General features: G+C 38.3%; 1 protein-coding gene and 1 long non-coding RNA gene across 7 annotated transcripts in view; one reads left to right on the top strand and one right to left on the bottom strand.

Moving 5' to 3' along the window:
• The first annotated feature begins 12 nt into the window (after positions 1-12).
• LOC140617496 (uncharacterized) lies at positions 13-20,702 on the top strand. 5 transcript variants are annotated; one of them, XR_012017728.1, is made up of 5 exons: positions 13-109; positions 194-260; positions 1,388-1,522; positions 16,352-16,464; positions 20,261-20,702. It is a non-coding gene; the product is annotated as an uncharacterized lncRNA (long non-coding RNA). The 5 variants fall into 5 exon arrangements; XR_012017726.1 differs by having other exon boundaries at positions 1,352-1,522; XR_012017725.1 differs by lacking the exon at positions 194-260 and having other exon boundaries at positions 18-109.
• Positions 6,967-27,365, bottom strand: part of STYK1 (serine/threonine/tyrosine kinase 1) — a 33,234-nt gene continuing 12,835 nt past the window's right edge. The window contains exons 1-10 of one of the 2 annotated variants that reach the window (XM_072799017.1): positions 26,397-26,772; positions 21,055-21,203; positions 20,279-20,413; positions 17,311-17,577; positions 16,342-16,523; positions 14,488-14,571; positions 12,990-13,198; positions 11,369-11,409; positions 10,686-10,782; positions 6,967-8,603 (exon numbers count right to left, since the gene is read on the bottom strand). In XM_072799017.1, coding sequence (XP_072655118.1) covers positions 8,399-8,603; positions 10,686-10,782; positions 11,369-11,409; positions 12,990-13,198; positions 14,488-14,571; positions 16,342-16,523; positions 17,311-17,577; positions 20,279-20,413; positions 21,055-21,100 — 1,266 coding nt within the window. In that variant the 5' untranslated portion in view covers positions 21,101-21,203; positions 26,397-26,772 and the 3' untranslated portion in view covers positions 6,967-8,398. Of the gene's footprint in view, positions 8,604-10,685; positions 10,783-11,368; positions 11,410-12,989; positions 13,199-14,487; positions 14,572-16,341; positions 16,524-17,310; positions 17,578-20,278; positions 20,414-21,054; positions 21,204-26,396; positions 26,773-27,365 lie in introns of those variants that run through there. The other variant, XM_072799018.1, reaches the window with a different exon arrangement.

The raw sequence follows: 27,365 nt of genomic DNA, 5'->3' as shown, positions 1-27,365 counted from the left end.
CGTCACTGCGGGCGCGCCTTTCCGCTCCCGGGTCCCTGGAGGACCGTGGGGGGAGGCGGACTCTAGCTGCTCAGAGGCGCCCGGGCGATAGGAACTTTGCGTAATTAAGGTTGGAAGACCATTTCCCCCCCCCCCAAAATTAAGTAGCTCATATTGTATTGGCAAAACTAATAATGATTACTTATGGGTTTAGAATGAAGGTTTGCAAGTCGCTTTTCCTCCTCGAATCCCTAATCCTCGCGGCATCCCGTCCTCACGAGGTGGGTGTGGCCTCATTCCCCTTTAACTGGTGCAAAAAGAAACAGCCCGGAATCAGAATGGTAGACCCGGACTACCGCCCTTTCCTGAAGTTAGCTTCTTCACCGGGGCTTTCCCCTTTGTACAATGATGGAACCTAGAATAGAGGCGAAGTAGAAAGAATCCATCAGACAAGAGGTCTGAAATTTGAAAAGCGCTTTGAAACTAAAAATCTCTGACATTTACCGTATTAAGAGAGTTCCTCTTAATAGTAAAACTTCCATCATTCAGTAAGGGTTGATCTTTGGTAGCCTGTGGAGTTTGGGGAATGTGACTTAAGATCAAATGGTTTAGCCCACATTTTTTTTTTTTAATTTTATTTCTCCAGGGGGAGGGGCAGAGGTAGAAACAGACTCCCCGCTGAGCAGGGAGCCCAACTTGGGGCTGCATCCCGGACTTGAGGATCGTGACCTGAACAGTAGGCAGATGCCCAACTGGCTGAGTCACCCAGGCGCCCCAGCCCACGATTCTTACCAGAAAGAATTAAATTGGGGAGGTTAAAGTAGTGTCCCAGTATAGAATGGGTTTTGGAGGAAGTGGAAAGAAACTTTATACACAGTCTGCTTTTCGAATATTATTGATCACCCTTGTTTTTACCATCAGCGTAATTCTGTTGGGTGACCTTTAACCTTCAGCAGGATATAGAGGAAAGAGTGGCAGTCAGAAGACCTGGGATTCATTCCCATCACTTACCTCTACTAACCGTGGTTTGCTTAGTCACTGTTGACGCCTGTTTGTTCACCAACCGAGTGAATATCCTACAATCAACTTTGCCAAGCTCAGGAATTACTGAGAAGATCAAATGAGATAATAAATGTATAATAAGTTTTAAAATTTGTAAAACACATAATGACTTTAACATTTAGCATTTCTTATGTGCCAGAAATGGACAGACACTGGTAATAATAATAGACCCCTTTATACTGTTAGTCCAGAGAAGAAAGCAATCATGTAGACATGTATTAACACGAGGAGGCAAACCTTAAAAGAAAGAATATTTTTAGCTCTTTGAAGAAGATACAGGTGCAATAATAGCAGAACTTTGTACACCCAGCTTCAGCTCCTGACTCACTGCTGTTCCCTGTCCCAGAGGAACAAGTTCATCAGGGAGCCAAGCTGCAGCCATGGCTTTTAAAGACATCGGGAAAACACCCGTGGAACCAGAGGTAGCAATTCACAGAATTAGAATTACCTAACCAGCTGCAACCTAAAGTCTTTGGAGAAGGTATGTACTGACTTGATCAGAGGCACAAAGGAAAAGAATCTCAAAGTGAAAGGACCAGTTTAGATGCCTACCAAGGCTCTGAGAATCACTATAAGAAAAATTCCTTATGGTCAAGGTTCTAAGACTTGGGATCATTTTCAGATGAGGATCCACAAGCGATTCATTGATTTGCACAGCCCTTCTAAAATTATTAAGCAAATTACTTCCATCAGTATTGAGCTAGAAGGTGAGGTTGAAGTCACCAGTGCAGATGCTTACATCAACCTTTTTAATAAATTGGTTATCAGTTATTAAAAAAGAAAAGAAAGGATATTCTTAAATGCTGGTAGTACAGCAGAAGCAAGTCATTTTATTGGGGAGTAGGGGAAACTGAAGAAAGGGAAGTATCAAGGAAGGCTTATGACCAGACCTACTATTTAAATTAGACATCCTTGAATAAATTTGGTATATGTTCAAAGGGAAAGAAAGCATTCCAGGCAGAAAACACCCTAAGCAAAAAACAGCCTAAGCAAAGGCATAGTGTGTGATTTGGGAAAGCGAAGAAATTCACTATAGTTAACACATAAGATTCATGCGAGTAGAAAAACTAGAAAGGCAGACTGGGCCAGATTATGTTGAATCTGTATTAACACATATATCGTCAATATAGAAATCTATATTAATCATTGTATAAATGTTAATATAGAAATTATTCAGTCCCTGTTATATGCTGCCATTATGGAAAATAAACAAGACACATAAAGCACTATCCCTTATCGTTAAGGTGAATAACCATTCGGTTTGACCAGGATTTGAGAGTTTCCTGGGATGTGGAACTTTCAGTTTTAAAGCCCGCAAAGTCCCAGGCAAACTGGGATGAGTTGGTCAGTGTACTTACTACAAGAATAGCCCACAGAAATTTGGCCACAATATTCCATAGTAGCTCTGAAAATACAAGCAGTAATCCATTTGGCCTGTTTTTTGCAGGGAGCATCATTCAATATCTTTAGATTCCCTAGTGCATGTTCTTCAGATATTTGGCACACATGCCAGTGTTCATCTTCATGCTTACGTAAGAGAGCTACAGGTACTAGAACTAAGACTATGTAGGTAGCATGTGTGGAATGCACAGTGTTAAGATCTTTATAGGCCACTTACTGTTTTTATCCCCTATAAAGACTTCTGAGGCAAAGACTAATCCTCTCTAACCCTCTCTGTTTTTAAGATGAAATGTGAAAAACAGAGAGGGTTAGAGATGTGAAAATATATATACTTAATCCTTTATATATATAAAAATAAAATAAAATAAGCCTTGAGGCACCCGGGTGGCTCAGTGATTGAGCATCTGCCTTTGGCTCAGGGCGTGATCCCAGAGTCCCAGGATTGAGTCCCACATCGAGTTCCCCACAGGGAGCCTGCTTCTCCCTCTGCCTGTGTGTCTCTGTCTCTCTTTGTGTCTCTCATGAATAAATAAATAAAATCTTTAAAAAATAATAATAAGCCTTACTATCTCTTGTATCTTATAAGGATTGCAAAGTGATAAAGCATTTGTTTTTTGTGGTCTTCTTGGGTGTTACACAACAGAGATGTGGAAATGTTCTGAATAGCTCTTAAGCACTTGAAATGTGGCTGGTGAGATCAGGAACTGAATTTTAAGTTCAATGAAATATTTCATTTGTAAGAACCATTTCATATACTTTAACTTGGGCTGGAAACAGAAAATATTTTTCAAACTGAGAAATCTCAATCTCAGTTGCTGTAGGGTTCAAATTAGAGCATATTTACTAATATTACCAGAGTTTATTTAGGAAAATAAATGTTTGGGCAGCTTAAATGAAGCCAAATAAAGAACTACTTCTGTCTTCGCTAAGGCAACCTATCTGTGGTTAGCTTTAAAATATCCTGCAATTGGGATGCCTTGGTGGCTCTGCAGTTGGGCACCTGCCTACAGCTCAGGTCATGATCCCGGGATCAAATTCTGCATTGGGCTCCCTGCGAGGAGCCTGCTTCTCCTTCTTCCTGTGTCTGTGCCTCTCTCTCTCAGTCTGTGCCTCTCATGAATAAATAAATAAATCTTTTAAAAATATAATAGCCAAGAAATGCGCATTTGATTTCCAACTCTAGCTGAAATTAAGGCTTAATGATTTAATCAAATACACAATATTCATTGAAAAAATAATGATTTTCCCCTGAGATTTTAAGTTTATTGCTTTCAGCTTCACAGTAATGAATCAAGTCAGAGGGCTATGGTCAGAGATGATTATTATAAGTGTTAGTCTGTTAAAATATTCTGATTTTACCTGCATCTAAAATTCTCTTTTTCTTTGATCTCTCAGGTCTCTGTCCTCAGATTTTTCTTTTGCCTTTTGCCTCACTATTTAAAATTATCAAATCGTTCCTACTTAAAATTTTCAGAAATAAGTTCTGAATTTCCTGAGATAAATACTGGAGAGGATAGGTTTTGTTCTATTTTATCAGTAGCTTTTGAAAAGTTTGAATTTTTATTTACAGAACAAAAGCTGCCAGGGCTATCTCATTCCATTAAATGGATCAGAGTAATAAATCAAGAATATTATATAATCTAAAACCACATTCTAATTTAAAAATTAGATTTAATTAAAAAATTTTTATTGTCAGAATGAGATGGTCTGTTTCAGCCTTTATGCCATCCACCCACCTTTCTCTTTTTTCTTCTAAAATAGACTTCTCCAGAAGCCAGGTAGCTCAGCCGGTTAAGTGTCTGACTCGACTTCAGGTCAGGTCATAGGATCAAGTCCTGTCTGGGCTCCATGCTTAGCGTGGAGTCTGCTTGTCCCTCTCCCTCTTCTCCTCCCCCTGCTCATGCGCATGCCCTCTGTCTCTCAAATAAATAAGCTCTCAAATATATAAATAAATAAAATCTTTAAAAAATAAAATAAATTAGACTTCTCTATGAAATTTTAACCATAATGTCTTTTTAACCACTCGATGATATTACTTTTTTAAAACACCGTCATGCAGAAACACCAAAATTTTCACACCATTTTTTCCCAGATATGTTCATATGTAGTGAACACTATTGCTAGATTATTATGATATGATGATATATTTAATTCCAGTATTCAAAGTAATGATTTTTTCCAGTATATGACAATGCTATACACTTCTAACACATAGCATGACTACTAACTCTCCCAAAACAAGTAAAAACAGTCTCTAAATTAAGGCTATCCTCCCAGTTTTCCATAGCATTTGCCATACGTATTTGTTTAAATGAGCTATGATAAAGCAAAAATTTAATAAAAATTATTATAGCAAGGTAAAGATTAAGAAGATTCTATCCGGGCAGATAGACAATTGCTATCTCAGAGGTTGGCTCAGTGGTTTAGCGGATCAGCTCAGGGCATGATCCTGGAGACCCAGGATGGAGTCCCATGTTGGGCTCCCTGCATGGAGCCTGCTTCTCCCTCTGCCTGTCTCTGCCTCTCTGTGTGTGTGTGTGTCTCTCATGAATAAATAAATTTAAAAATCTTTTTAAAAAAACATTCTATCCATTAGCTTACTTTTCTTCAAAACTAGTGAAAAAAATTATTCAGTTTTATTAACAAAACACCTAAATCTACCATGGAAAACCCTAGTGTTCTGCATAAGCATGATTTGAAACTACTAGTTCATACTATTCTAAGTTACACTACATTTTCAACTTTCAATTAGACACTTTTTCCAGATGGGTGTTTGCTCAGTTCCTAGCTATGTTAGAACTTTTTTTAACCAATAAAGGATAAATTGGAAAAAAGATCTGGGGAGAGGGGAATCAAAACTATGAAACAAATGCTAGCCCAGATTCAACTTAATTGAGTGGTAAATATTTGAATTCTCTTTTCCACTCCTTAGCTCAGAAACACCTGGTTTGGCTGACCAGTTAAAATGCCAAAAATATAATCCCGCTTTTGGAGAAAGCCTGGCCAAATAAGGGAAAGACCCAGTTTTCTTAGATTAAACAATTACTGTACCCATTTTTCTCAGCCTAAATCCAGGACAACAAAATTAAGGGCAAAAATATTTATTTTTTAAGGGCAAAAATATTTAAATAGCAATTGTCTACTGCTTTCCCTCCTACCAAGATAACTAGTAACATACAGTATGAAAGAGCAATGCTCTGATTCATTATGCATCATTTTCTTCCTAACCTCACTATGCCCCCACCTACTTCCCTACTTGCAGTTCCTCAAATAAATTATGCTTTTTTCCTTGCCCCAGAGTTTTCACACACATAGTCCATCTCCCCTCTCCCAGATGGCTCTTCTCACTCTTTATGAGGCTCACTTACCTACCCATAAGGTGTGAGTTTAAATGCCATTTCTTCAGGGAGGTCTTCATTTTACATTTTACATTTCCTTCTACTATAGTTTTTCTTCATAGCACTTACCACTATTTGTATTATACCCACTCAAATATATAAGTAAAATCTCTTTCTAGGCTGTAATCAAAAGCTCTCTGTTTTGCCCAACACCTAGAACAGTGTCTGGCACAGTTGGCCCTAATGTTAACTCACCTTTCTTAAAATATTTGAATTAATACATAAATATTTTGTAAATTTAATCAAACAGCCAAGCAACAAAAATGAGATTCTATAGGACTTGATTGTTTTGTACCAAGCCACTCTACCTCCCTTCTCCCTATTGCCACTTAACACCCACACATTTAAATCCTTACTAGTGTGGTATTCCTACAGGAGCAAGAATCATTATTCAGTTGGATGATTAATCATGACCTCATTAGGATTCTAATGTCTACAAATTTTTCAACTACCAGTCATCTTTCCTACAGAAGCCTTAGGTGTCTCCCAGAGCACTCAGAGTATTCTTTAAAATCACATGTCCAAGTAAATTGTCATCGTCATGGTATTTTCAGTATGTTTAAATAGTAGGAGGCTACTATCATCATCCAGGAGCTCATATAAAATGATGAGCTTATTTTTTTAGTCATGTGGTACTTGTCCCATACCATCCTTCAGTATGTGGCTGACAGACTGAGATTCTCTTTTTGGGTACAGTATACATTTTTTAAAGATTTTATTTAAGATTTTATTTATTTATTTATTCATGAGAGACACACAGCGGGGGGGAGAGAGACAGAGACACAGGCAGAGGGAGAAGCAAGCTCCATGCAGGGAGCTTGATGCGGGACTCGATCCCAGGAATTGATCCCAGAACTCCAGGATCATCCCCTGAGCCAATGGCAGGTGCTAAACCACTGAGCCACCCAAAGATTTTATTTATTCTTGAGAGACTCTTAAGAGAGAGGCAGAAGCATAGGCCGAGGGAGAAGCAGGCTCCCTGCGGGGAGCCTGATGTGGGACTCAATCCCAGGACCCCAGGATCACGACCTGAAGACAGAAACTCAACCAACTGAGCTACCCAGGCATCCTGGCTACAGTAGATTCTAAATGTAAAAGATATGAAATATTCTAGGAGAGGAAGGGAAAAAGAAAGAAAATCGCCATTTATTGAGCACATATGAGCCAAATATATACCAATATATATTCTTGTTCAGTCCTCACAACAACCCTGTGAGGTAGGTATTATCTCCATTTTACACATAAGGAATCAGTTTTCTGACAATGTAGATTGTCTTGAATTTTTCTGTTGACATGAACTTCCATTTGTTTACTTCTCTCCTCCTTGTTGTAGAGATTTGGGCAGCTGTATACTAGAAAATCCAACTTTTACTCAATAAATATTAATTTAACAAAATAAGTTTCACAATACATTAATGAGTGTTTGAATCAGAAACTACCAGCCTTCTGTCTCAGATTACATCATTTTCTAACCCTTTTAAAGGCTTTCTGGACAACTAAGCATTCTTGCTTGGCTTTCACATTTCTTACTTATTAAATCCATATGTAGTACAGGTGACCCTTGAACAATACAGGGATTAAGTGTGCCTATCTGTGCACAGTCAAAACTCTGCATATGACTTTTGACTCCAGAGCTTAACTAGTAATAGCGACTGTTTACCAGAAGCCTTACCAAAAACAGTCAACACATATTTTGTATGTTCTATGTATTATATACTGTATTCATACAGTAAAGTAATCTAGAAAATAGAAAATCATAAGGAAGAGAAAATATATTTACAGAATTGCACTGTATTTATCAAGAAAAAAAATCCATGTATAAGTGGACCCACACAGTCCAAACCCATGTTGTTCAAAGGTCAACTGTATATTCATTACCAGCCTAATAATGAAGCTAATCTCTAGCTTCTAAAGTAGTACCAGCAGAGTTCACTTGTCTCATAATTAGATGAAAAAAGAGACCACCTATCTCTTAATCTATACCCAAAAGGAAACTCGTAAGTTTTCTTTCATGGTCCTCCTCCTGGCCTGCATGAACAGACCAGGACTGAAGAACTTTATCTCCTTCCTCCACCTTCTGTTTGAAGGATGACCTTGATCCATGTCTATACTCCTGAGCAAAAATAACTTTTGATTTTCTTTTTCATCAACTTCTTTATCAGCTCTCTACTCCCTCAGTTGATTCCAACTTCTCTGGACCCAATAATAATCTAGATAAAAATATGCTTCAAGAGGAAACCAGCCTGTGTGGGAAGATCAGCTTATTTAGCAATGCCAGACACATAGATTTCTAAACTTTCTTTGCATTGATACTCTCCACCACATCTACTCTGGGTCTTCAGGATTGGGGTAGCAGAAATGAAACTGGACTTCTCAGTCTCCAGGGCATGTATATGGAGTATGTTTCCTGATCTAGCACCATTTTGGATAACTAGGGAAATGTGTAGGGGAATATCCTATTTTTCCCTTTATGTCTCACTAGAAAGCTATTCTCTGTTCTCAGAGGAACTCATTCCAATAGTATATGATCACACATAAATATTCTTTCCCCAGGATCTTCAAAGGATGCTGTAGCTATAGGAGAGGCTGTCCATGCTGATACCAGCCACAGCTGCATACAGTTCAGGCACCACCAACTCTGGTACTTGCAACACAGCTTTGTCATCTGCAGTTTGAGCAGCAGTTTCTAGGCGTGAGTGTAGCTCTTGAAGTGAGGGGCGGCTCTCCTCACTCCAGCGCCAGCAGGACTTCATAAGACTATACCTGAAAGGGGAACAAGAGAAACTAACTTCCTTGATAAGACAAATGTTTGAGGAATATGTCTCTTCTCCTAACAAACCTTAACAACACAACAAACCCTTGCAGTTCTTTAATCTACTTCTCATTGTCCTCTCAGAGCCTTCCCAGATAATAATATTCCTTCTTATCCTCAGAGACCTTGCCTAACTGAACCCCTTTCCCCCAGCCAAGTCAGTGTCTTGCTATGCCTAAGATGTGGCTGTTAACACCCAACTCTGTCTTTGCTCATGCTATGCTCAATTGCCTGAGTATCTTCCCCATGGTTGTCATTTCCTACAGCTTTGTTTTAGATCTAAATCCTTCTCTGCAACCTTCCCTTGTAAGCCTCAGCCCACACTGTGTCTCCCACACTCTTTTCTGCAGTAAAGAGTACAGTGAGACAGTGTAAGAGATGCTAATTTAACAACACTGATAACATTTAGCAAGAACTTATTTTATAAGGCATGGTGGTGAAACTGAGCATGCATTATTTTATTTTAGCCTCACAATAACTTTGAGGTAGGATTATCATCATTATACCTATTTTAAGATAAGCAAACAATGTCCCATAAAGTAGCAGGACTAGCAGTGTCTTTTTAACCCTATGATGTGAGTCTGAGCTTTTCAAAATCTTTCTTTTATGTTGCTTCCCACTTTATGTTGATTTTTCAAGGTTTATGTCCTCATCCAAATATTAAATTCTCCAAAATCCAGTAATAATCCTATAAATCTGTGCATGTCAGATTGATGGGGTGAAATTAGGCAGATGCTCAGCTGAACAGGATTGGAGTAAACCGAGGCTACCCCAGGTTTTCGCAGATACTTTATTGGTTAAATGTCTCCCCTCCCCTAATATAAAGGACAGATTATCTATGTATTTTTATACATAGATAATAAAGCCTATAAAAAATATGTTTCAACGATCATTCTAGTATACCCAGGCAGTATTATATTGTATATATGCATGTGTGTGTATATATATATGTATGTATATAGTTATGATATTTGACATTTATAATCTGCTCAATACAGTAACTATTGGAGGGAAACTCAGTTGATGGAAATCTACCCTTTCAAGGCTGAAAAATTATAACAAAACTCTTATCAGAAATTTATATTAATATACTCTCCTCTGACTTCTTACATTTTATTTAACTTTTTCTTATATTCTATAACAATCCCTTTTTGTAATTTATAGGTTACAAAATTCTGTGTATAATTTTTAACTTTTTCCATTTTCTGCCTCTGCACTGACTCATCAGCTGTCCCCTTCTGCTGATATTATTGGATGCTCCTCCCATCCTTCTAATTTCTTCTACCCCTCCTTCTTTTGGTTGGCTTCTAATTTGCTCAGAACTGGGAAAAACAGTCAATATTTTATAAAAGCTATACACCAAATACGAGTCAGTGAGTTACTCTAGAATAATGGATTTTATAGCAGCTATATTAGAACTGAGGCTGGCAGTCTCTGACTGATAACATTTAGACAAAACACTAATGTATTTGCATTGGATTTGGTCCACTTCTTACCTATTTTAGAAGCTTCTAGAAGAACTAAATTTTATCAACTTAGATTGCTGATATAGTTTTCAGTAGTTGCCTCAACACTATGTGTGTGTGTGTGTGTGTGTGTGTGTGTACACATACATATATAGAGAGATTTAAGGACATATATATATGATATATGAGCAGATGTATTTTACTGCATAGGTTTGTCTAAGGCTTTATATTAGCACATAAAGGTGGGCTAGGGATCATCTGAGCCACTTTAAAAGGGCATGGTTGATGGAGATCAAAAAAGGAGTTGTTGGGCAGCCCCAGTGGCTCAGCGGTTTAGCACTGCCTTCAGCCTGGGGTGTGATCCTGAAGACCCAGGATGGAGTCCCACATCAGGCTCCCTGCATGGAGCCTGCTTCTCCCTCTGCCTGTGTCTCTGCATCTCTCTCTCTCTCTCTCTCTCTCTCTCTCTGTGTGTGTGTGTGTGTGTGTGTCTAATGAATAAATAAATAAAATCTTAAAAAAAAAGGAGTCATAATGAGAGAAGAGTAGGCCCTAAAAGCCACTTACATGGCATGTGTGCAATTACTGGGTTTCTTCATGATTTTCCTTCTCTGGAGATGCTGTAGGATGCTGGTAGGAGGGACTTCAGGATATGGTGGTGCCCCTGTTTGGATGGAAAAAAATGAGAGTAGGAAAGGAACTTTAAGTCCTCTAGAATATGAACTATATCATGACACTTCATCCACCAAACTAATTGCTTGCAAAGGTAGAGCCAAAGGAAAGATACTAGATACAATAAAGCTATTCCCTAGTGATCAAGGAAGAAAATAACTTAGAGAATTTGGGGGATGAAAAAAGGTGTTTGAGAGGAAAAAAACTGATAATTCAAGAAAATGTTGAGTCTTTATGAAAGTAATAACGCAGAGTGAGAAATGAGAACAGCCCTCCACTCCCCAAACATGGAAAAGTACTGCATTTTCTCCATCAAATAGATTAATAAATCTAAGGACAATGTGTTTAAACAAAATCACTCTTGGAATTATTCTTAGGATTTTAAAACATCTTTGGAATTGGTAAAGTGTTGAGGAAAAGAAAGAAAAAGAAAGCAAAAATTAAAAAGGTAAATAGAGGAGAGGGATTTCATGTAAGCCCAGTTTAAACCTCTTTCCATAGCATATGCCCTCCCCCAAACATCCCCCAAACATACTTGTTTATTTGCATACAGGTACTACTTTAGGGATCCGCCTTACCTAGAGTCACCATCTCATAAAGCAGGATCCCAAAAGACCAGCTGTGAAAGAAACAAAGCCATTTACTTAATTTCTATTTCTGCCTTTTTTCCTAAAGAGAGCTCACTTAAACTATCAGGGTCCTTCAGTAAGAATAATATAAAGGCAATGAAGGGGAATTGAAAGTGTCTCGTAACATAAGCAAAGTAATTAGAAAGCATTTCTGTTCAATACCCTTCAAGTTTAATCTCCTTAAAGACTGGATTTATGTCTCTTTTCTTCTATATTTCACATTCATAGATGTTTACTATCATTTGCTAAATTGTATGTGTATGTGTTCATGCAAACACACAAGCACATCTACCCAAAGAAATTACCTTCTGCATCTTTTTCATCCTTTCCATTCACTCCTGCTGAAATTTTAGCCCTTATTCTTAGCACAAGTCCCAGAGAGGTTTATCATTTATCTATTTCCTCAATAGATCTAACTGCCCAACCTAGGAAAAACACTAACAGAATAAGCTTTACACATAACAGGGCTAGATATTTGCCAGAGCAGTATGATTTAAGGCATACTTATTTCACTCTTCTATCATATCACCACTAAACCATCAACATTTCCTAGTTATGCTTATTACTCTCAGACCTCTACTGAAAAGCAGATGTCAGTGAAGCAGCAATGAAAGTCTCTTAATTGACTCACCATATTAACTGATATTCTAAATTTCCTCTGCTGCTCATGACATTTATGCTAGTAAGATATTATGTTATATCCATGTGCTTCTCCAAGCTGCTAAATCACATGGTTACCAAAAGTCAATTGTGATTCTTTACAATACTATTTACACTATCAGATGTAACAATGCTATTATGTAATCAATTAAATATAAATGTAAAAAAGTACTAGCTCCTGAAAACTAGGCTGAATGCTTTGAAAGTATTCTATAACAATACACTACTGAAAAAGAAAGCGTTGTCAAATTGCATGGGTAAGCCAACAGTAGAAAATTGGAAAAAATAATAATAAATGTCTGCAGTTAAATTGCTTCACAGCTGTTGTTTTTTTTTTTTTAAATTTTTCACTCAGAATCATCACAAGCTGAAACTCAAACATAATGTGTTATGAATGCTATTTATACAAGAAATACAATGTATTAGCTCACTTAGCGGGTCAACCCTCATAAAAAAAGGCCTTGGCCCTCCCCCAAAGATCAACAAATAATTGTATATTTATATGTTTGAAGTCAAAATAAATTACTTGAAGTATGTATATTACTTTTTAATTTTAATAATCCCTGGTTTAACTGAACTTTTGATTAAGTGGACCCACCTCCTTCAGGTAAAAAGGACTGTACTATCTAGTCCTTTAGATATTGGTATGAATAATCTTTTCATTTTTCTTTTGTCTTTCCTAATGAAGACTGCTAATCTAATACAGAAAGAATATTTTAAAAGGCACTAAAAGGAATTGCAGCCAGATGCCAAATATGAGCTCTGTCACAAAACACACATTTCTCCTGGAGAGTCTGACTTCTGAGATTTCACATCACACAGAATTTACAACAGATGCAGTCATGGTCAGGAACCAGAGGACACCTAGGTCAAGAAGGGACGAAGTCTAAAGGGCAGAAACAAACCGTACACATCTCCTCTGATGCCAGCTGGTCTCAGCAGAAGCCGTTCTGGGGCGAGCCACTTGAGAGGTACCATGTGAGTAGCCGGGATGGCCCCTCGGGCATGGACTTCATAAGCCAGGCCCAGTCCACAGAGCTTAGCAGTAAGATCACTTTGGATCAGGATATTTCTAGCTGCCACATCCCCATGGAACAGATGCTTATCCTGGAGAAATTCCTGTCAGCATAAGATCAAATATGGGTCAGCTATCTGAGGTTGTGGCTGGAGTCACAGACAAGGAGAAGCTGTCCTAGGAATCCTCAAAAAGACAAGGACATTTTTGACTGAACAAATCTCACTGATAATGACATAACACTTCCAAGTCACCATAATGAATCAGACATTTTTGCATTGTTTAGGACTACTAAACTGAGCAAATAATCCAAACAGCATTAATACTGAGTTTGGAAAGTATGATCACCCACTGTGTCAAGCCCTGACCCCTGCCTGAGTTTACATTTCTCTCAGTTAGGATCCAGCTAGACCCTGCAAAAGGAAGCAGGTTTCAAGTTTCTAGCCACAGTCCCCCAAACAAGATAATATATATATATATAGTGAAATTGTGTGTCATAATAATAAATTTATATCATCCCATTTTGTCCCTAAAATAACTAGGTCAGATAAGATAGGGAAGTATCGTTTAGATAAATCTAAATGATTATATAAGGTCACACAGTTTTGAGTGGTATATCAAATACTTAAAATAGCTTCAAAGAGCCTAATTTTTCTAAATAGCAAATGTTAATTTTAAACACAGTTATCTAAATAACTTCAAAGAAATTGCCATCTATATTTCCTTATTCTGGTAAAGGTACATTTTTTTTCTCTTAAACACTGAATTATTTCTCCTACATCTTTATTTAATTTAAAATGAATGAATGATCTTGCTGTTGTCCCTCTTATTTCTTCTCTTCCACTTGTTCCTTGTTCTTTTTAAAGTCTGTTTTCCATCACATTCAGTATCAAAGCAAGTCTCCAGCCAAACGTGTTCTGAACTCGTCTTTCTTGTTTTTCAGGCATAATATTGTGCACTTCCTTCTAGCTCTGCAGCCTTTCACCTATTTGATTTCTTTTCCCACATCTCCTCCCAACTCGCTTGCTATTTGCCATTTTACATCTCTTAATATTAGTACATGTGGGAAAGTAAGAGTGTCAAGCGTTTAACTCTTGGCCATGGTTTTTGAACTTTAAGACTGAGAAACCTTTTAAAACCCTTCCTGTTCCTTCTATAAACCCTAAGTTGATGACTTTCAGTCTAGAATTACCAATGTTATAGTGTCTTATCTAAATAATTTCATAAAGAATAGAAAAGCTTATTAGTGCTTGAATTTCTGCCCCTTAACTTCCATCTGAGTCTCTTTATAATATATACCCCATTTGGAAATAGAAATATGAGAAATATGATGTCAAATATCAAGCTAACAAGAAAAATCCATACCATCTGTTGGCATTTTGCTCAGCCTTACCAAAGCCAGGAGAACCTGACTCCCAATGTGATATACTTGTTTTTCTGTAAGATCATAGAGAAGGCTGTTCATGGTCATTACATCCTAAAAAGACAAAGAAAGAAGCATTATGTCAAAATGACATGAACCGATTTGAAAAAATAGGGGCAGAGATATTCTTAAATGTAGATATCAAGGCTAAAGAAAAGATGCAAAACATAGGAACTAAGATTCAAGGAGAGGCTAATATGAGAGATTCTCAGATATGCAAAGTACAATGATTTATTGTCCTGGAAAGACAATAAAGAAGGTAGATGAATTATAGGATAAAGGAAAAGCAGAATAGCAGGAAAGAAAGACAAATATATATGACTATATATAGTCCCTGAATAAAGCAATAATTTTCCTGGCGCACTGTGTGTGTGTGATATTAATTAAACATGTTAACTCAACACATTGAATGACTACTATGTGCCAGGTTCCAGTACTAGGGATTCAGAACACAAGAGTAAGCAAAATAAACATGTCCGCTGCCTTCTGCGACTTAAAGTGTGACACTGGAATCAAATAATCATACATAAATATATGGTTACATATCTACAAGCCCCATGAAGGAAATGGAAAAGAGAGCATATGATGGTGACAAAAAAAAAAAAAAAGATTGGAAGGATGAGTAGACAATGACTATGCAAAAAAAGAAAGAGAAGTTTGGTGTGATGAAAAAAGCATGCAGATGGTCTAAAATAGAGAAGCAAAGTGGTGCCTGGGTGGCTCAGTCAGTTATGCATCTGCCTTTGGCTCGGGTCATGATCACAGAGTCCCAGGATCAAGCCCCACAATGGGCTCTCTGCTCAGCAGAGAGCCCGATTCTTCCTCTCCCTCTGTCAAATAAATAAATCTTTAAAAAAAAGTCTGAATAGATCTATAACAAGTAAAGGTGGAATTTGAAAATAGAATAGTGAAGTTAAAGTCGAGAACAAGTTATAGATGGATAACCTCTTACAAAGGTATAAATGCCTAAAGACTTGCACATCGTCCTATTTGCACCACTGGATGGAAGGCATTAACAGGGTCTTTTTATCATACACATTTAGTAGCAAAATAATCAGTCTACTGAGGAGGCTTGATTAATATTGAACTTATTCATTAGTAAGTGACAACTAACTAGGGAAACGTGCAATACTTCAAAAAGCAATATGTAGAGAAGTAGGAAGATTGTAAGGAAAAGGACTTGCACTATAGTCTAGAAATTTCTAAACATTTAAATTTTTTTAAAAATGAATTTGAAGTACAAAAAACATTCAAGCTGAATTTTTCCTCAAGACTGGCATACTAGAGTGATGTTACAGAATAGAGGACACACTTAAGGCTAACAGCAATGAAATTACAATAAGTACTAACAATAGTTTTTACATACATAGTTTCTGTTAATTTTAATAATAACTTATTATTATTCCCATTTTACAGATTCAGAAAATTCAGGCTCAGAGAGGTGACTCGCCCAAAGTCACATAGCTAGTAGAATATAAAGCCTGAAGTTCATACTCTAAATCTGTCTGCCCAATATGGTAGCCACATGTGGCTAATTAAAAGTTTATTATTTAACATTAAGTAAAATTTAAAATTCAGTTTCTCAATCACATCAGCCACATTTCAACTGCTCCATAGCCACAAGTGATTAGTGGCTACTATTGTGGACAGAGCGGATACAGAGCATTCCTGTCATCATAAAAAGTTCTATTGGATGGTGATACTCAATCATTGTTATTTTATTACAATAATGTCTCTCTGCTGTGTCATTAGCAGGCTATTTGACATGTGAACAACTATCAGCCAGGTCAAGCCTTTCCTTCCTAACACCTCTGCCCTGCTCACCCGCCGACAGGTCCAGAGAAAGCTGAGCAGGTCCCCTTGGGCCACATCCTCCAGCACCATATAGAGTGGCAGCCTTTCTGTGCAGCAGCCTTCCAGTTGTACCAGGTTCTTGTGCTTCCCCAGGTACTGATAGAATTGGATTCTCCCTAAGAAATCCTGCACCTCATGGAGCCCAGCTGGTTCTGTAGAGGACAGATGAGCCATGGGAAACAGTCAGAACATTACCAATAAAATGGGAGGTATGAGGGAAGAAGCAACCTCAGATAGTAATTCTCAAGGCTCCAAAGGAGAGTAAGTATAGGCAAAAAGTAGAGAAAGGGAGCTGATTAGAAGATAATTCTCAATGTCACTGATTTATTTTTTTGTTTTTTTTTCAAAGCAACATAGAATCATAGGCATTAGAACTGGATAGACTTTAATCTGCCTAAATAGACAAGAGTTCACATTCAAATATTATCACTGCCTAGGCCTTTTGAATAGTATTCTTGCTTATCCCAGCTTTGTGCTGTTTTGTATCCTCTACTACTGGTCCATATAAAGAGAAAAAAAAAAAGAAAAGAGGGAGGGAGGGAGAGAAGAGGAAGGAAGGAAGGAAGGAAGGAAGGAAGGAAGGAAGGAAGGAAGGAAGGAAGGAAGGAAGGAAGGAAATAGTTGCAATAATTATTGCATATTAGGGAAAGTGATAGTGCAGACAAATGAAGAAACAACCTCAAATCCTCATGCACTAATACCCAGTTTTTATATCAACCTCAATAGACAACACTGAGCTACTGAAAGACCCCCAAGAAAAACATTTCTGCCTCAAGTTTTCACTTTCTATTCCCATCTTGCTCTGCATGCGATTGTGATCACAGCTATCTATTGATTAACATCTAAGTGTCTGCAAGCTTGACAACCACCCAGGCTTGGGGCTCCCAGTGGAAAAGTAAAAAAGAGAAAGAAAGGGAAATCAAACACCTCTCCCTTTACCTTTCAAAGCCTTGAGGATAACACTCTTTGGCTTATCAGTGTCCCCACTGTGCATCTTGGTTCGATAGATAGCTCCATAACTACCCTTGTGAATCTGCTCCAGAACTTCAGAGAGTTGCTCTCGGGGCACTTGCAGCTTAGCCAGAGCATGAGTGGTAGTTTGTAGGACACTTTCCATTGATTTCTCCGTAAGTGGCACAAACACACTTCCTCCATGTCCTGCTGCCTCCCAGCTTCGGCCCCTAGATGGAGGCACAGGGCCAGTGCCTAGAACAACGATCATACCAGTCATCTATTCCCTACCCTAGGTAGGGACTCCAGGAGAGCAGAGCCTGGAACACACTGGCAAGGAAGTTCCTCTAGCAATTTTCTCTCTGGCCAATGCTTCTGTGAACTTCTGATGCTTCTCTATGAACCAGCACCAATACCAACCTTGTAAAACATTTATAATATAACCCTATTACTTCTAAAACAACTCAGGATGGACCTCTGGAAAGTGGTAATGACATTTCCTCTCTTTCTTAGGATTATATGTATAATATGGAGACAATTAAGCAAGTTCCTGGGTAGGTACTCAAACCACAGACACCTAAAAGGTGGTGGTAATGGGGATCCCTGGGTGGCAGTGGTTTAGCGCCTGCCTTTGGCCCAGGGCGCGATCCTGGAGACCCGGGATCGAATCCCACGTCGGGCTCCCGGTGCATGGAGCCTGCTTCTCCCTCTGCCTGTGTCTCTGCCTCTCTCTCTCTCAGTGTGACTATCATAAATTTAAAAATTTAAAAAAATTTAAAAAAAAATAATAAAAAAAAAGGTGGTGGTAACTACCCACAGGAACTAATGTTTAAATCAATCAAATGGCTTTTAAAGGTGGAGGGAAGGTATGGATAACTATTCAACTCTAATTCATGATTATTTTCCCTCCTTTATGATGTTCCCAAAGTCAAATTATTACATATTTCCTAGAATCTCAGTCCAAAAAAAAATTTGGTACTTTTCTCTTTTCAATTTTCCTCCACTGGAAAAGATAAATTCATTCTTCTCATTAAATCTCCATTCATTCATTAACCTATCCACTTATTTGACAAATATCATATCCTACATGCCAGGAATTGTTCTAGGTGTTGGGAATAGGCAAAGTCTAGGTTCTGATGGTTATTTTCTAGTGGTAGGAGAGAGAAAGCGATAACATACCAGGTGATGAGTGTTATAAAGGAAAATAGAATTAGAGGCATCAGTGATGCTATTTTATATGTGAAGGTCAGGAAAGGCCTTTCTGATAGGATGACATTTGAAAAATGCCTGGAAGCAATTACAGAACAAACCGTCTGGAATCAGGAAGGATATTACAAACAGAGGGAACAGGAAGAGCAAAGGTATTGAGGAAGAAGCATATTTGGCATATTTGAGGAAGAAAAATGAAGTTAGTACAGCTGGAACTATGTGGCATAGTTGGAGAATTATAAGAGATGAGGCCAGAGAAGGTCCAGATCATGGAAGGTGATTGAAAGAAATTTGTCTTCTTTTGTTCCAAGAAATAAAAATATTGTTATTTTATTTAATTCCAAGCAGAGAATAGCCAGGACTGATGTGGGCCTTAAAAGAATCATTCTGCTGCCCTGTGGAGAACAGACCATAAAGGGATAGGGAGAGAAGTAGGGAAACCAGATAGGAGCGTATTTCAATGATCTCTGAAAAATGAGAGTGGCTTGAGTTTATTCTGAAGATAGAGATAACAGGATTTGTTAATGGATTGGATACAAAGTATGAGAGAAAGAGGAGTCAAGGACATCTTCAAGATTTTAGACTGAACCCTAGAAAGCCAGAGGACATGTGTGAGGGAATTTCAGAACCTTTGCTGTGGGCATATTACGTATAAGATGTGTATGGGATCCAAACTGCCAAATAGGTGGTTTAGTATATGAATCTGAAGTTCAAGGGAGACTACAATCAGAATAGAGAAAGTATTTGAATCCATAAGACTTAAGGGAGTGACTGTAGATTTAAAAGGAAAATAAAGTGTTTCAATAAGGAGAAGGGGCAAAATTGTTTCAAATGCTTTTGACAGGCTAAGATGAGGACTCAGTATAGCTATCATTGGCAATCTTGGAAAGAATTGTTTTGGTGGAGTGGTAGGGAGAAGAGCTTTATTTTAGAATGTTCAAAAGAGAATGTGACAAGCAGAAGTCATGAGAGTGAGTTTAGATACCTCAGAAGTTTTTCTGTAAGTAAATTAGAAGAGAATTGGGATCTTTAAATTTTTTTTATTTAAATTCAATTTAGTTGACATATAGTGTATTATTAGTTTCAGTGGTAGAATTTAGTGACTTATCAGTTGCTTATAATGCCCAGTGTTCATTACATCATGTGCCCTCCTTAATGGCCATCACCCGGTTACCATTTTGAGAGGGAATGGGGATCAGTCACTATAGAGTTTCTGATCACTGTCAGGCTTTTTTTTTTTTTTCCTTCTTTTAACTCTTAGTTTCATGAGAGCTAATTCACTTTCATTATATGCTCAGTGGTACTTCAGAACAGGACATCATCTCCTACTTAATGCTTCAAAGACTGTCATGAAGGCTACTCCTTTTCATTATAGAGTCCAGGAGCACAGAGGATGGCTGGAATGTATTACAGAGTAAAATGTCATCCTTCAAAGCTGGTAACAAAGCCTTAGGCCTTAACCACTAATCTTCCTCCCCAATACGTTGACACTCACATGGCCAAATGTTTGATAATGCAGTAGGAAAAAGAAGACAGAAACAGGCCACATGAGGCCTCTCTTGCCTACTTCTGTTTCAACTAACAAGCATATACTGAGTTTCAAAGAGCTCACCTCGCCTTAACTCCACAAGAGGGGGGGCCTCACCCTCCCGTAGCAGGGACCTCACCTTCTAGACTTGAGCTCACTGAGACTTGGATCTTACTCCATTTTCCCTGGACTTCTCCCCAGCTCCAGCTTAAGTTTTACCTCGGAGTCCAGGAGAAGGCTGTTGAGCTCTTTGTCCTCTGATAAAAAGCCACAGGATGACCGCAAGAAGGATGAGGAAGATGCCTACCAGAATGGTTGGGATGATGATGATCTCATACTGCTGCTCCCGGACAACTGGGTAGGAAATCAAGCAGGAAGAGATTGAAGAATTTCAATCTGATGTTCACACAACTTCCCCTATCCACCAGTCCTCAGCTCCTCATACATGAAATGATCATCTCGGGGATCCCTGGGTGGCACAGCGGTTTAGCGCCTGCCTTTGGCCCAGGGCACGATCTTGGAGACCCGGGATCGAATCCCACGTCGGGCTCCCGGTGCATGGAGCCTGCTTCTCCCTCTCCCTCTGCCTATGTCTCTGCCTCTCTCTCTCTCTGTGTGACTATCATAAATAAATAAAAATTTAAAAAAATGAAATGATCATCTCTTCTTTCTTCCCCTCCACTTCCATGCAGTGGAGCCAGTATTGGGAGCACCTCTCTAATCAGAAACCCCAGTGTCCCTACATATTAGCCTATCAAGCATGCTCTGTGTCTCATCATTTTTCCTACTGAGGTGAAGAATGCAGCATCTGGATCTCTGATTGGCACTTATCACTCTTCAAAGACAATGACCTTTAGTGCTCAACCCTTTATTAATGCTGTCTTCATTTCTATTAGAAGTCAACTCATCGGCCTTCTAGAATCTATGCAGATCTTAGTCTCTGTCATCCTAAAATCAGTAGATAGTTATGTGATGATCAGTAGATAGGTCCTTACCACACAGCTTGTCACTGAGACTGCATTCCAGTAGCTTTCGTGCCATGCTCCTCTCATCTCCCAGGCCAACACAGCTGTCTGCTCCTTTGCTTGGCCCTTAGAGAATGCACAGAGCACCACTGAGAATAATTCCCAAGGACTGAGGTACTCTGAAAAAAATAAAATGGAGCATACAGAGAATTTTAAGATCCCACAAAAGATCATTAGGTATTAAGTACATGGCTGCCTGGAATTTTCTGAGTCAACCATTCATCTCTTTCCATCTACCTGATATTCAAGTGTGAAGAATTTTGTTTTGTCCTGGCATTTTTCTCTTTTCTATTATACAGAAAGTATAGCCCTGATCCAGTCTTACCTTTCATGCCATTGTTTCTCAAATTATTTTAAAGGTTCCCCTCCTACCCAAGACCCCTGCTCCAATGTTTAAGTTCATGTTCACAGCACCTGTTTGAGCAATTGTGGTCTGTGGGTTATATGGAAATGATCTAACTACCCTATAATCCCAAGCAGGTTTAATTTTTTTCTATGTATTACTTATTTTTTAATTGGAGCTTCCCCTGATCATTATATATAGGCAGACAAAAGGCATTCATTCCTACCAGCATACAGGTTAAAGGGAATATCAGAACCAAGCCATCTTCTTTCTCTCTCTTAAACTAGATAGATAGATGATAGATAGATAGATAGATAGATAGATAGATAGATAGATAGATGATAGATCATCAAGAGAGAAGGGGGCATGGAAGCATACACAAGAAACCTGACTACCTTTAGAGCCCACCAAAGCCCTTAGAAGATGCTCATATTCACTCATATATATTCTTAAGTTTCAAAAATAAAAAACTAAAGTGATATACCATAAAAAATCTTTCTCCCACCCCATCCTTCTCCATGTATTCAGTTCCCAATTCTCCAAGTAAGGTATTTTCTTGCTTACTGAGCCAGAGATTCTTTATGTACATCACCGTAATTCTATATGATCAGCATATATTTGAAATTACACCTCCCCAAAACTGGTTATTTCTTTCTGAAGAGAACTTCAGAGAGATTAGATAGATAGATAGATAGATAGATAGATAGATATACATAATATAATATATATAATCATGTACATAAATTATATATGATTATATATGTGTGTATATATGATTATATATGTAGCATATATGTTATATTTATATAACATATATATTTTTTATAACTTTTATATTTTATAACTTTATTTTTCCCTTAGTTCACAAGAGTCTTCCCTGGTTCTAATTAATTCTGACTGATCTGAAAAAAAATTGTGATTTTTTTTCACTATCTAGGTGATCCTAAGTATGTGATCTAGTTTTGTAGTAATTTGATAACATGCTAAAATTTTACAAATCAGAATTACAGTTTGTATGATATTGTACATATGTGCTATCTACCATATTATGTGGTCTTCTATCATATGTTATGCTCTGTTGTTGATACTAATAACCATAATGTGACTTAATGAGACAGAGTCTCTTAGTTCCTGAAACACATATAGAGAAACCTTCCAGTTCTAGCTTCATCCCCTTTTCACTATTCCTGGAGCTCCATGTATGGAGAGATAAAAATTAGACAATTTTCTTATAACTCAGGAGAAAGACAGGTGGTTGGTTGACAGAAGCTCATGTATACAAAGGAGTAGCCAAGAGGAAAACTGGGGAGAGGAGAGGCACCTTCTTATTTGTGGGTTTGTACATAACAAGGGATCTATGAAGTCAATGAATTATAACAAAGTCCATCTAGTTTATAAGCCAAAGAAGGCAAGGCAAAAGATAATTGAGAAAGTTTCCACAATTCCATAAGACTACATAGAAGGAAAAGCACTGGTGCTAGGGCAAGAATCAGAAAGCCTTGAGAGGGTGGAGAAGGAGAAGATCTTAAATAATAAAACACCAGCATAGTCAGGAGAATTCAAAAGCTGTTTGAAAATTTCTCACTGCCATTCTCATTCTCGTTTTCCTTTCCTCTTACTTCCTTTTCAGTGCATTATCAGATGTAATTGTGTTCATTCAGGGAGCAGCCAGTTGAACGAGTTTGGCTCTCTGGGGTGTGTTCAGTGAGCATAATCTCTCTTAACCACAGTACAAGTGGAAGAAAAAGTCAGTCAGCAGCCAGCTCCAACTTGGTAGCTCTGCCCAGAAACCAAACTACACACCCACTAATACATTCTGAAGGAAGAAATTTAAAGGCCTGTGTGCACATGCATCCTCACTTAGAACTGCTCATTGTGAGCCAAATGCAACTATGAGCACATGGCCAAAGACTCAAATCCATGCTTATTCCCTTGCACTTACACATCATACTTATTAGAGCACAATGTAATCATTTAGATACACTATGACCTTCTATTACATTTCCTGAACAAGGTTCATTTGTGCATGGATACTTTAAAGAATCTAGGTTTATTAACAACTAGAAGCCCAATGTAATCGGATGCTGGAGCAAGGAAACAAATGTATAGGGCTATGGTGAGGACCACTCAGTAGATCACTTTCCAGGCATTTGTACAATAAGCTCTTTCCAACTATCACAGTTTGACTAGAGTCGTATGGAATATACCAAATGAGTCTAGAATTTTTAAGGTAAACACACCAGGCATACCCACCCACATAGGCATGGAAACCTACACAGGAAACCTTACTACCTTTAGAGCCCACCAAAGCACATTTGTCAGATGTTCAGATTCACTCATAGCAACGATATTCCTCTCAACATCACGTTTCTCTCTGCAGTTAATATTCAATTACCACATGACCTCACCTGCTCACTGTGTCAGCCTGAGAAAAGACATGCCTTGATGCCAAAACCTTCTAAAATGACTCTTCCTATCAATGTTCTTGACCAACACTTCTTTACAATATGACCAATACTCTATCCCTCTTAATTATATCTAGACAGTTTTCTCACTGTGTTAAGACAAAAATGTAGGGGTGCCTGGCTGCCTCAATAAGTAAAGCATGCGACTCTTGATCTCAAAGTTGTGAGTTTGGGCCCCATGTTGAGTGTAGAGATTACCTAAAAAATAAAATCTTCAAAAAGAAAAAAAAATGTATATTGGTCACTGCTGCTTCTCTTACCTAGACTGTAAAGTCCTTACATATATAAAACATTACCCCACACTTCTCTCCTTGATGCCATATATTACTAGATTCAAGCCATTGGAATCAAGGATCCAGTAAAGTTAGGAAATTGTTTATTCTGATAATTCTATCCAACTGGTTGGAAAATATGTACACAGTTCACCTATAGTTTACACATACCTACATCTAACAGTGCCAAATCTCCTCAGGCAGGGCTCTAATTAAAACAATATCATTGCCATTTGCTTCAACGTGGATGGAACTGGAGGGTATTATGCTGAGTGAAGTAAGTCAGTCGGAGAAGGACAAACATTATATGTTCTCATTCATTTGGGGAATATAAATAATAGTGAAAGGGAATATAAGGGAAGGGAGAAGAAATGTGTGGGAAATATCAGAAAGGGAGACAGAACGTAAAGACTGCTAACTCTGGGAAACGAACTAGGGGTGGTAGAAGGGGAGGAGGGCGGGGGGTGGGAGTGAATGGGTGATGGGCACTGGGGGTTATTCTGTATGTTAGTAAATTGAACACCAATAAAAAATAAATTTAAAAAAAGGAAAAAAAAGGAAAAAAAACAATATCATTGCCTCATTTGTGGTTATCATTCCTTATTTTCTCTCTTCTCAATCTCTTCTTTCTGTCGGCATACTGAAAAGTTTAGCTTCCTTCTAGAACTGAGAATCTAGAGGAGGAAATAACACAATGAAGAAGGAATGAGAGTAAAATGGGAGCAGGGGTAAAGTCCAGCCCAAATCTTTGCAAGATTGTAGTCTGGAGACCAGACAGGTGAATGATTCTAACTAAAATTAAGCTAACTATGAACATAAACTCACCAAACTCTCACACATAAGCACAATGCAAGCATAATTCCATGCCACATCTTTGTATCTGTTTCATTACACACAAAAATAGCTTCATTGCAAGAATAACACAACCCTGGGATCCTTGGGTGGCTCAGCGGTTTAGCGCCTGCCTTCAGCCTGGTGTGATTCTGGAGTCCCGGGATCGAGTCCCACATCGGGCTCCCTGTGTGGAGCCTGCTTCTCCCTCTGCCTCTCTCTCTCTCTGGTCTCTCATGAATAAATAAATAAAATCTTAAAAAAAAAAAAAAAGAATAACACAACCCTCGCTAGCAACACTTCTGTAAAGTGAGCACAATATAGTCTCATAGAGCAGCAAGTTACCCAGGAGTGTCCAGAAGAAATTCTTCATACCAAAATACATCTACAAATAGAACATTAAAAATGAGGTCCCCTCTCCTGTATTCCATACTATACATTGTGAGAAATTCCTTCATTGACCTCTGTCTAACACCTGGTCCCATTCCCATAAGATATGACTAAATATTACACCAGCCTCACCCTCAACCTTACCGCCTGTGTATCAACACAAGTAGGTCTGCCAGCATGTTCTTTTTATGGACAAATGACCCATCTGCCCAGATAGATGCCATATCAGGTAAGGGAGTTATTAATAACTATGGGCTACGGGGCAAAGGACTCAAAGACTTCAGGTGAGGAGGGTAAAATATATGGAGGTAGCAGCCCCCAGACTGAGGCAGTCTGCCTTCTAGCTCACCTTACCTTCTCCTCCCCTCCCTTTCATCTTTATCCTTGAGCTGTTTAGCAAAATGAACAAACAAAACAAAAACCAAAAACCATTTAATGGAACAAACATGTTAAATTGGAAATGAGATAGAAAACTGTTCAGATCTATCTACAGGATTCCAAAATTACTTAATCTTCAACATTCTGAAAAGCAATTTGTCCTTCCTATTTTCAGCTCTAATAAACATATGTTGAGCAACTACAATGTGCCAGGTATTGTGCTAGGTACCTTCACACAAAAGAGGAAACAGGCTCAGAAAGATTAAGTTCTGAATAAGCCAGGGTTAAAAAAAAATTAAAAACATAAAAAGCAAGTAAACAACAGCAAGGTTTCGTACCCCTGTCTCTCAATTACAAACCCAATATTCCTTAAACTACTACACATCTGTACTTGTCACTCAAATGGACAAGACTAATAGTGTCAAGAAGGAATTACGTCAGAATCCAAAAGAACCATAGAAAGCATAATGCTGAAACCAAACTTCACCAACAAATACAACGCAACTTGGGAAGGACAGAATCTGCCTGTACGTGTGTTCTCCAGGATCTTAAAGGAGCACAATGTCTGCATGTCTGTCTTCAAACTGTATTAAAAAAATAATGGTAAAATCAGAAACTTTTCCCAGTACTCACCAGATCGTGGAATCTTGGATCATTTTCTTTGTTTGGTCATTTTCCTGGGTCTGATCTCAATCCTATTTCTACCTTCTGCTTTTTGAGGGAAAGGGTCTAGTTTCCAGGACCAGCAATCTTTGACTGTGAGCATGAGGGTCAGGAAAGGGATAGAATTCCCAAGAGATAGGGCACAGGCTAAAGAAGTAGGATCACTATGCAACACCCAAGGCTCCACCTTTCTCCTGAAGCACACTTGTCAGAGGACAAAGAGTAAAGGGAAAGGCACACTGAAGAGATGACCATCTTTCAATCCAGAAAACCTGACTAATGTAGATAACTTGCCTTGTGCAGGGTGATAGCTCCTGGTGTGGATGAGGCAGAGAGAAGAGGAGGTTACCCAGAGGGAATCCCTTGTCCTCCTGTTCTTCTCAGATATTGAAGAATTGTAGTTGTTCTGACCTTCATCCTCCCCCACCTTCCTAGAAACCCAGAGCTTCAAATGCACTTTGAAATGGTTGGAAGAGAGTCTCCTGTGGTGCCTGGGAATCCTGACCTTGTTTAAACAAGTGTCTTTCAACAATGAGACTGTTATCAGCTTTTCTTGTTTCTTATTTTTACATATCTACAGGAATTCCTAAAACACATGCTACACAAGAGAGATGAATTGAAGAATCTTACTTTCTATCCTAGCACCTCCTGAAAAGTTTGCTTTATAGAGGAGCATTGTGATTGCAAGACAGGCCCCCTAACATCTAGATAAGAATTGCAGTAACACTACGTAGCCCAACAGATTTTGAATATGATCACAGAGATTAATTTTATTTCCTTTGAGATGTTATACAAATTCAAGACATTTTTATATTATTATAATTACCATTCTATTTTTCATGTTCTTGATAACATAATTCTCCATCTACCATGTTCAAACCTAAAAAGCTCAGAAATAACATATATCTCAAATTATCCTCCCACTGATTCTTTTCTCTT

Source organism: Canis lupus, chromosome 25, assembly GCF_048164855.1.
Source record: "Canis lupus baileyi chromosome 25, mCanLup2.hap1, whole genome shotgun sequence".
NCBI lineage: Eukaryota > Metazoa > Chordata > Mammalia > Carnivora > Canidae > Canis > Canis lupus.
This window is presented reverse-complemented; position numbering and strand designations above follow the sequence as displayed.